Genomic DNA, 10,734 nt, shown 5'->3' on the forward strand with positions numbered 1-10,734 from the left:
CACACCCCTTAACTAAGAGTTTACTTTCAAGGGACTTTTTGTTTAAATAAGAAAGTCTGCAAAGCGCCTGATTACTGAACAGTCACACCATTAGACTTGGTTTCCTTGGAGCTCAGTGAAAACATCATGGCTCTGAGTACAAGTTTTAGAGTCCGTTAGACTCAGGCTTGATCCAAGGTCTGTGATCTTGGGCATTTACGTACTACTGTAAGCCTCAGTTTGCCCATGTGTCGAATGATATGATATGATATGACATGACATGACATATGTCTTATACAGGCAATAACACAAAGCACTTTCTGCAGTGCCTAGAATAAGTGCTGGACAAGATTTATTACTACTACTATTCTTATTATCATAGTAATAATGATAATAATAATAAACAAATCTAAGAAAGTTGACCTTATGACTCTGCTTTTGCTATTGCTTTAGACAGATCACCCAATCCTTAAGTGTTGGACCACGGAGACTGGCCCTTTCAGTTAACATTAATTGCATTCACTGTTAGATAGAGAGTAATTTAGCCAATTTCCTGATTCTATACATTTCTAAACTGAAAGACTGTTTCCTTTTAGTTAACCCACTGCTTCAGATCCACATTCAAGCCATGATTTTTTCTGACACTGCATTAGACAGAAGATTACTTATTACTTTTTATCCAAACATCAACTGGCTAGCTGAACTGAAATTGATTCCCATCCCCTCTCCCCCAAAAGAATCACACTGAATTTCACTGTTTAGGCAAAAGAGCTCTGAAAACTGGTTAAAGACCATTTTTCCCACTTTCAAAAATGTGAGTAAATGATGGTAGGGCTAGAAGAGTGTGAGTCAGTAGAGGTGGGCCTACATCAGCAGGTGCCGGAGGGACAGTTGTTTCTCCAGTCTCACAGAGCAATGTCTGGGTGCCGCAGATCCTGGTGAAAGCTGGATCCCAGCTGGAGTTACAAATGATAATGGATTCGATTCTTCTCTGATCTTGGCCCAGCAGCCCTGAGCTTCACACACAGGGAAGACATGCACCCTTTTAGAAGGGTTGGAATAAAGATTTGAGGAAAGGAAGGTGATAGTTTTTCACTTATTCTCTCTCTCCTCTTGTTTTATGGGTCAGCACCAGGCGTGGCAGGGCCAGTTGGAGTGGTGGTGATCAGGAGGGAGGAAAGAAAGCAGACCAAGAATATAGAGGCCCGGACCTCTTTAATTTAGTGCCTGGTTTCCTTCTTGCCTTCAGTTTCAACCTGTGCTTTAATCTCATTGTGAGTCGCTGACTGTGACAGATTATGAACAATGCCACCCTTGTTCCCCATGAGGGATGTCAGGTGAGGATCCCGATCAATGTTCATCATACTGACGGGCTGAGATTAAGAGACTGTCCAAATTCGCATACCAGTGGACACAGATGTTCTATTTCAAAATAATGGAGAGGCTATGATTCAGGAGCTGGAGCAACTTTTTAAAAATTTGGTCCCATTTCAAACAAAACAAGCATTTGTAATACAGATAATAAAAAGTTGGAAACCTCCTAAATGTATAGGATCAGGAAATTGGTTAAATTACTCTGTATCTAACAGTGAATACAATGAATGTATGAAAATGGTGATATGAATCTGTTTCTACTGTCAGGAAGACATGTTCATGATATACTTTTAAGAAAAGAGCATTGCATGGTCAGATGCGGCGGCTCATGCCTGTAATACCAGCAGCATTTTGGGAGGCCGAGGTGGGTGAATCACTTGAGCCCAGGAGTTCGAGACCAGGCTGGGAAACATGACTTAACCGTCTTTACAAAAAATACAAAAATTAGCCAGGTGTGATGGTGCACGCCTGTAATCCCAGCCACTCAAGAAGCTGGGGCTGAGAATCGATTGAGCCTGAGAAGTTGAGGCTGCAGTGAGTCATGATGGCACCACTGCACATATACAATGATATATGTATATATCAAGATACATATATACATATATCATTAGAAAAGATATAACAAGGGCTAACGCAATATCTGGATTTGAGGGATACTTTGTTTTCTTTTCTGTTTTTCTTGTTTTGTGATTTTATTTGTTTATTTTGTTTGACTGGCTTTTCTATATATGCTAATAGCCTGTATTTATGAGTAGCCACTAAGCATCAGACATATAGCCTTCTATTTACTTCTGCAAATAAGTCCTCTAAAAATGAGGGAACCCGGAAAGGTCAGGCAACTTACCCAGGCCAGCATCATAAAATCAAGAATCTATCTGAGTCAGCCTGCCTCCAGACCCAGCTTCATCATCTTCTGTGGGACAGGCTAGGTTAACCCAAAGGTGGTGGAGTGGGGGACTTCAGGCCACCCTGAAGGCCTCTGGATGCCCTGGGATGACTGTGAGCACAAGCAGATACTCGGCTTCGGTATGCATTGCTAATTCCAAACTCTATAGGCTACTAACACATGCTCTTTCCTGGTCAGGTTTGGTCCAGAGCCTGGGCTGGGCCAAACCTGCAGGTGAAGCTTTCTAGTGCCTGCTCAAGTTGGGCAAATCGGTCCAGGACTCTCAGCCTACTCTCCTGCACACAGGCAGCCCCAGCACTGCCCAGCAACACCTGCCTGTTCGTTTGTTGACATACACATTGCCAAAGTGGGATCAATATGTCAATATTATTTTATTTTGCTTTTTTTCTCCTTAATTATGAATACTTTAATTCTGAGCACTGATGCAGGTATTAACATGCCTCAGCCGGGCACAGTGGCTCACATCTGTAATCCCAGCACTTTGGGAGGCCAAGGCGGGTGGATCACCTGAGGTCGGGAGTTTGAGACCAGCCTGCCCAACATGGTGAAACCCCATCTCTACTAAAAATACAAAAATTAGCCAGGGATGGTGGCAGACACCTGTAATCTCAGCTACTTAGGAGGCTGAGGCAGGAGAATCTCTTGAACCTGGGAGGCAGAGGTTGCAGTGAGCTGAGATCGTGCCATTGCACTCCAGCCTGGGTGACGAGAGTGAAATTCCATCTCAAAAAAAGAAAAAAAGAAATGCCTCTGCCATGTGAAAAACTTCCTATAGCTTCTTCCTACGCTTTCATTTTGGTTGTTTGTTTTTAGACTGATAAACCTAGAAGTTTGGAAATATAGGGCATCCAGGTGACTATTCATTTTCCTTCTGAGATGAAGATGGCTTTTGTACCTCCCCCCAGAGGTCTAAATGAGGAAGAACCAGGCAACCCGATTGTATACAAGATCTATGAAGTACAATTCTCAACCTTGGCTGAGTGTTGGACTCACCTGGGACTTTTAAAACCTGGTGATGCCTGAGTCCACTCTCAGAGATTCTGATTTAATTGGTATGGGGTGTAGCCTTGGCACTGGGGGATTTTTTAAGCTCTCCAGGTGATTCTAATGCATGGCAAAGTGATAATTATTTCCTGGAACCTGCCCTACCTTTCTTCATCCTCTTCCTCCACAATCCAAGGAGACAAAATTGGTTTGGAGGAAATAGTTTTTCTTATTGATCAGTCCTTCCCTAAGTGAAGCAGTGCGGATTAAGGTACTCAGGGTTTTCAGTGGCCCACCGAGAAAGCAGTGATCAGAGGAGTCCCGCCCATTTCTGACTCTCCCTTTCCCTTTTTATTCAGTATGGTATTGTGCTGGATGCCGGGTCTTCTAGAACCACAGTCTACGTGTATCAATGGCCAGCAGAGAAAGAGAATAATACCGGAGTGGTCAGTCAAACCTTCAAATGTAGTGTGAAAGGTAAGGACTGAAGTGTGTCTGGGAGTTGCAATGGGAAGCAAGGTGAAGTTCTAAGTGTCTTGGAGGCCTGGAGAGGTCCTTAGATGTTGCTGGGAGGCAGGGAATGAGCATTGGACTGGGAGTCAGGAAATAGGAGATCTTGTGCTAGTGCTGCTACTCATCAGTGGAATAAACTTGCTCTAGTCACTTCCCTTCTCTGGGCCTCAGGTTTTTAATCTGTATACATGGGAAGGGGTGGCGTCAAGAACTGTGGATGGTCTGAGATTTTACCCTGCCATATTTTCATGGGTGCTGGAAGACATAAGACTCCTGGTTCAGAAACAAAGGATAATTTGTTACTCACAGGAGTAGCCCAGAGTATCAGCATTTTCTTACACTGGTACTGATTCCCAATTTGCCCAGGATGATGGAAAGAGGGACAGAGAGTATGCACTCATGCAATAGGTTCTGTCATAGGAAAGGAAGTCTGGGATTTTAGAGAAGCATTTATAATGGGCAGTGAGCATGTCTGCCTTTTGCTGTGGAGGGAAACACAAGGAACACATGGAAAGCTGTCTTCCAACAGTGATAAGGAGTAGTCGTGTGTACTGACGGGCAGGCAGAGAGAGAATGACAATATATAAACAAATGGACATGGCTCTGTTCCAGTAAAGCTTTATTTATGGACACTGAAATTTTGAATTTCATATAATTCTCACATCATGAAATGTAATTCTTCTTGTAAATTTTTTCCTAACATTAAAAAATGTAAAAACTCTCTTAGCTCACAGGCTATACAAAAAAAAGGTGGTATACTGGATTTGGCTCATGGGGTGCCAGCCCTTGAAATGGAGTATTAGCAGCAATGATAATAAATGATCCTCCATGCAGCTCCCTGCCTTTTCCACAGCATATTCTGAGTTTTATATTAACTGTTTCCTTGTTCTTTATAGTTTCATCTTATGTATGTAGTGTTTCTGTTTTTTAAAACAAAATCAAACATGTATTCATATAAATGGAATCAACATATTTTATGTTGTATTTGCTTTGTTCACTAACAACATTGGATTTTTAAGATTCATCTGTGTTGGCCGGGCGCGGTGGCTCAAGCCTGTAATCCCGGCACTTTGGGAGGCCAAGACGGGCGAATCACGAGGTCAGGAGATCGAGACCATCCTGGCTAACACGGTGAAACCCCATCTCTACTAAAAAAAATACAAAAAACTAGCCGGGCGAGGTGGCAGGCACCTGTAGTCCCAGCTACTGGGGAGGCTGAGGCAGGAGAATGGCGTAAACCCAGGAGGCGGAGCTTGCAGTGAGCTGAGATCCGGCCACTGCACTCCAGCCTGGGCGACAGAGCGAGACTCCGCCTCAAAAAAAAAAAAAAAAACAAAAAAAAAAAACAAAAAAAAAGATTCATCTGTGTTGATATGAGTAACTATCTTGCTCTTTTTTTTTTTTTTTTTTTTTTTTTTGAGACAGTCTCCCTCTGTTGCCCAGGCTGGAGTGCAGTGGCACAGTCTTGGCTCACTGCAATCTCTGCCTCCTGAGTTCAAGCGATTCTCCTGCCTCAGCCTCCCAAATAGCCGGGATTACAGGTGCCTGCCACCACACCTGGCTAATTTTTGTATTTTTAGTAGAGATGGGGCTTCACCATGTTGGCCAGGCTGGCCTCGAACTCCTGACCTCAAGTGATCCACCTGCCTTGGCCTCCCAAAGCCCTGGGATTACATGCATGAGCCACTGCACCCAGCCTCATTTTTCCTTGTTGATAGGCATTTGTATTTTCTTGGTTACTTAATATCTTTACATATATTTATAGCTATTTCTGTTTTCTGTGAAATGCATGTTCATGTCTTTTGTTCATTTTTCTATTGAATTATTGAATTTTTCTTACTAATTCATTGAAATCTTTATAAATATTCTAAATATGAATTCTTTGCCATTAATATTATCATATTATTGCTAATATCTTCTCACAGTTTGTAGTTTGTCTTTTTAGTTTGTGATGTCTCTTGATGAATAGAGGTTCTTGATTCTTATGTAAATACAACCATCAATATTCCCTTTTGTGGCTTGCTTTTTTGTATGTTTTATTTAAGAAATCCTTTCCTATCTTGAGGTCATACAGACATTTTTCTATGAAAAGTGTTATAATTTTGCCTTTTACAATTAAGTAATTAGTCGAAGTAATCGAGCCTAGTTAGGGAGTGTGTATAATTAGGAGTGTGTATAATTAGTCCAAGTAATCGAGCCTAGTTAGGGAGTGTGTATATGTGTAAGCCTTTTTCAAAGCCACTTATCTTCCTCATTCGAGCATTAGGATTTTTGAGTTGGCCTGTAGCCTCCCAACCAGGGTGTTCTGAATGTGCCCGGTGTATCCTTGAGCCCACAGGACCACAAGTTAGAGACTCCAGACCTGTCCTCCCAGCCCAGCAACCTCCTTTGTTTCCCTCAGTGAGCTGCCAAAACATTGTAAGTTCATGGGGATCATGGCATTGAAAAACTTGGGGAGCAGAGTTAGTCTTTCTCACTGGGAGACCAAGAGTCTTCTTTTTTTTTTTTTTTTTTTTTGAGACGGAGTCTCGCTCTGTCGCCCAGGCTGGAGTGCAGTGGCCAGATCTCAGCTCACTGCAAGCTCCGCCTCCCGGGTTCCCGCCATTCTCCTGCCTCAGCCTCCCGAGTAGCTGGGACCACAGGCGCCGCCACCTCGCCCGGCTAATTTTTTGTGTTTTTAGTACAGACGGGGTTTCACCGGGTTAGCCAGGATGGTCTCGATCTCCTGACCTTGTGATCCGCCCGTCTCGGCCTCCCAAAGTGCTGGGATTACAGGCTTGAGCCACCGCGCCCGGCCAAGACCAAGAGTCTTCTTTGGATAATCAGTGAATTCTGATCATCCGCCCTCCGAGGAGGGCAGCCAGGAGCTTGCCTACCCTGATGCACAGGTGTTCCAGGTTAGGCTCTCCAGAAGCAGATGTAGAGACAGATTATGGAATGCAAGGTGGTTATTAGAGATGCACCATTATAGCAGAAAGCAGGCAGAGAGAAGGATTGGACAAAAAAAGAAGTCAAACTTCAACTCAGGCCTGATGAAGCTTCAACTGATCTGTTATGCTGCACTGGGTTGAAATGATGTGAAGTGGCTTGGCTGTAATACCCCTGTTGCTGCCACTCATCGGATGTTTGCCACCCTGGAAAGAGCAACATCTTGAGCAAGGCAGCTCTCTGCAGCTCAGGCAGACCCTGAAGAAGCTGACAGCTGGAACAATAAGTCTATTTGAAGGGGTATTTGCACGGCATGTTTTTGGGTTCACTACACAGGGGACTTGGATATTTTCCCTTCTTTTTTTTTCTTTTTGAGATAGGGTCTCACTCTGTCTTCCAGGCTGGAGTGCAGTGGCACAATCATGGCTCGCTGCAGCCTAGACTTCCTGGGTTCAAGCAGTCCTCCTATCTCAGCCTCCTGAGTAGCTGGGACTATAGACAGTGCCACCACATCTGGCTAATTTTATTTTTTGTAGAGATGGGGTCTTACTATGTTGCCCAGGCTGGTCTTGAATTTCTGGGCTCAAGCCATCCTCCTGCCTCAGCCTCCCAAAGTGCTGAGATTACAGGTGTGAGCCACTGCACCCAGCAGATATTTTCTGAGTGTTGCTTGCACTGTTATCCACAAGACACAGGCAGCTGTAGCCCTGCTGTGACCTCAACCAGCAATTCTCTATCTGCTCGGGTAACTCCTGAGCAATTTCCTCACCTTCAACCATGAAATAGGACAGCAGGCTGCTCCTTTCAAAGAGACTACGTGCTCTGAGTAAAGAGAAGAGAGTGTAAGATCGAGATTAAGACTTCACCTCATCCCTACTGTGTGAACCTTGGAAAGTTATCTAACCTCTCTGAGTCTTGACTTCCTCATCTCTAAAGTAAAAAACGTAATAGTAGTTATACCTACCCCATAGGAGTGATTTGAAGATTAAATGACATAATATATGTAAAAGAAATGCCTGGCATACAGTAAGTGCTCAATAAGCATTAGCTGTTATTCGTGGGGCACCACAATCCAGAGCTCCTGGTGGATCCTCTTGCCACTTGTTACTCTGTCCCACAGTTACAAGATCTCTGTTTTTAGACCCAGGAGGGCAATTCAATCAAGTTAGTCTTGACAGCCTTACGACTGTGGGGAAAAATAAGACTTACGTGGGGAGGTGTTACAGCAGTCCCTCAGGGGAAGGGTTCCTTGGCCCACCCTGGATGGCATATGTGATTTGAGGAGGCACAGAGTCATGGAGGCCACAGCACATCCATAAATGATCTTCCCTTCTTTGATCACAGTAGTCTCAGGGATCCATATATACTCTGAGTGAACAGAAGACCACAAACTAAAGCTTAAATTACAGAGTTGAAGTTCAGCAAGTGTCATCCCCTCAAAGACTTGTGGCTTCTCCAAGGATAATTTGGGTTTCTGGTTCCTCTGTTGCAAACTTCCCAGGACTCCCCTGTCTTGGCCAAACAGAAGAGGGTGATGAATGCTTGCTCACCCAGCAGGGATTCCCAGATGCCTAGGCCCTCAGAAATTTCTTTCTAGTAGGTATCAACCCCCAGTTGCTACTGTTTTCCATGAGTTCATTGCCTTTGCTGGCGGTTTCTGTGCTGGTGTCTGTGCCTCTGGCTGCTTGTGGCGAAGCCACCCCCTGGAGGTGCTGGATTCTCTGCATATGTCTCATCTCATCTGCAGTACTCATGCCTGCTGCTGCCTTTCCCCACAAGGGACATTCACAATGTCTTTCCTTTAAACCAGTAACTAAAAATTACTTAAGCTCCACTAGAGCCTAAACTATCTCCTACATTAAAATCCCTCAAAGAGTTGCATCAGAAACCAGGTCACCATAGCATTAAAAAACATCCTTTGCCACTGGGCGCAGTGGCTCATGCCTGTAATCCCAGCACTTTGGGAGGCTGAGGTGGGTGGATCACCTGAGGTCAGGAGTTTGAGACCAGCCTGGCCAACATGATGAAACTCTATCTCTACTAAAAATACAAAACTTAGCCAGGCGTGGTGGTGGGCGCCTGTAATCCCAGCTACTCGGGAGGCTGAAGCAGGAGAATTGCTTGAACCCAGAAGGCAGAGGTTGCAGTGAGTGGAAATCACACCACTGTACTGCAGTCTGGGTGACAGAGTGAGACTCCATTTCAAAAAAAAAAAAAATCCTTTGCCAATAGTTGGCCGGAGCTCAAGCTGAGGCGTGTGTCTTGGCTTCTGTTTCCCCTCAAGTAAGTTTTGTGCCATCTGTTTAACCCTCTCTCCCCATATTGAAATAGCAATTTCCATGCTCCTCTCATGGGACCAAGTATCCAAGTCCAAGTATCCTAGGAGCCTGTGAATCCTATCTCCTTTTCCCTCCGGGAGGCTTAATAGACCTTATGCAAACAGGCTCTCTGGTGACATACTCCCAAGGTTTCACCATTCTATCTTGCCTCTCACCAGCCGCTATCCAGAGACCAGCTGTTGCAGATTATATTTTGTTTAGCCCAGATTGGACTAGCCAATCTCCTTACTGTAGAGATGTATGGTGGTTTGAAAGTCTCATTGATTGATTGATTTAATAAATATGTATTAGGTGCCTGCTGTTTGATACGAACTGTTCTTGGCACCAGGAATTCAGAAATAAACAATATATACAAAATCTGTGGTTATGTGTTATGAGACTTGCATTCCAATGAAGAAAATAGACAAAAAAATAAAGGGCATATAACGAGTGTCAGGGAGACATGATGTGAAGAGAAATCAGGCAGGGTGGGAAATAGAAAGTGATCATGCTGTTTTGAACAGGACTGTCAGGGAAGTATGAAGAATATGACAGCTAAGCAGAGACAAAAGTGAGATGAGACAGTGAGCCATGTAAATGTCTGGGAGAAGAACATGCTGAGCAGAGGCATGGTAAGGGAAAAGGCCAAGCGTGGAAGCTGCTCAGCATTTTCTAGGAAAAGCCAAGGGGCCAGTGTGGCTGGAAGAAAGATGAGAAATGAGACTGAAGCTATAGCCAAGGCCAGCTCCTTGGAGGGCCTTGAGGTGTCATAAGGGTTTGACTGTGACTCAGATGAAGTTTCTTCAAAGTATATTGGGAAGCCATTAGAAGATTCTAACCAGGGAACTAATATGATATGACTTCTGTTTTTAACGGATCGCTCAGTTGATATAGAACATGTAGTCAGGGGCTAAGATGGGAAGCGAGGACACCAGTTAAGTGCTGTTAAATCAGTATAGGTGAGAGATTAAGTGATGGTCAATTTGTCCTTGACTGGTGCTTCTCAACACAAGGTGAATTTGTCTCCCAGGAAACATTTTGCAATGTCTGGAGATCTTTTTGATTGTCATGACTAGGTCTGTGGTGCTGCTAGCATCTAGTGCATAGAGGACATTTCTCATCTTTCTTCCAGCCACACTGGCCCCTTGGCTTTTCCTAGAAAATGCTGAGCAGCTTCCACGCTTGGCCTTTTCCCTTGCCATTCTACAATGTTCTAAGCATTGTGCAATGCACAGAACAGCCTCCACAACAAAGAATTATCTACCCCAAAATGTCAGTAGCACCAAGGTTGAGAAACCTTGGTTTACGAGGTTCTGGGGAAGGGGGTGAGAAGTGCTTAGATTTGCAAGGTATTTTGAAGGTAGGACCAACATGCTTTTATGATGGACTTGATGTGAGGCATCTGAGTTGATACTGCATGAGCAAGAGTTTGGATATGAGCAACTGTGTGCATCACAACACCATTTACTGAGATTGGGGAACACTGGGAATGGAGCATACTGGGGGCAGGGCAAGACTTAAAGAGTTTGGTTTTGGGCATATTAAGTTGGAGATGGCTATAAATCATGTGAGTCAGGGGAGAGCAAACTTTTTTCTGTAAAGAGTTAGACGATAAATATTTTAGACTTGTGGGCCATATGGTCTCTGTCATAACTGCTCAACTCTGCCCCTTTAGCATGAAAACAGCCATAGACAATGTGTAGATGAATTAGCATGTTTGTATTTCAAAAA

At 44.0% G+C, this 10,734-nt stretch overlaps 2 protein-coding genes across 42 annotated transcripts in view; both read left to right on the plus strand.

The window, feature by feature from the left end:
- RPL14 (ribosomal protein L14) overlaps nucleotides 1-10,734 on the plus strand; it is a 575,215-nt gene that overhangs the window by 510,479 nt on the left and 54,002 nt on the right. Inside the window, exon 1 of one of the 38 annotated variants that reach the window (XM_050780465.1) lies at nucleotides 3,337-3,340. The exons of the other annotated variants lie outside the window; for them this stretch is intronic. The gene's annotated coding sequence lies outside the window, so the exon portion shown is untranslated. Of the gene's footprint in view, nucleotides 1-3,336; nucleotides 3,341-10,734 lie in introns of those variants that run through there. 38 annotated transcript variants of the gene reach the window in all.
- The window catches only part of ENTPD3 (ectonucleoside triphosphate diphosphohydrolase 3), a 41,980-nt gene that overhangs the window by 10,160 nt on the left and 21,086 nt on the right, over nucleotides 1-10,734 (plus strand). For all 4 annotated transcript variants that reach the window (XM_050780404.1, XM_050780406.1, XM_050780403.1 and 1 more), the window contains exon 4: nucleotides 3,604-3,721. In XM_050780404.1, coding sequence (XP_050636361.1) covers nucleotides 3,604-3,721 — 118 coding nt within the window. The remainder of the gene's footprint in view (nucleotides 1-3,603; nucleotides 3,722-10,734) is intronic.

Source organism: Macaca thibetana, chromosome 2 (assembly GCF_024542745.1).
Source record: "Macaca thibetana thibetana isolate TM-01 chromosome 2, ASM2454274v1, whole genome shotgun sequence".
NCBI lineage: Eukaryota > Metazoa > Chordata > Mammalia > Primates > Cercopithecidae > Macaca > Macaca thibetana.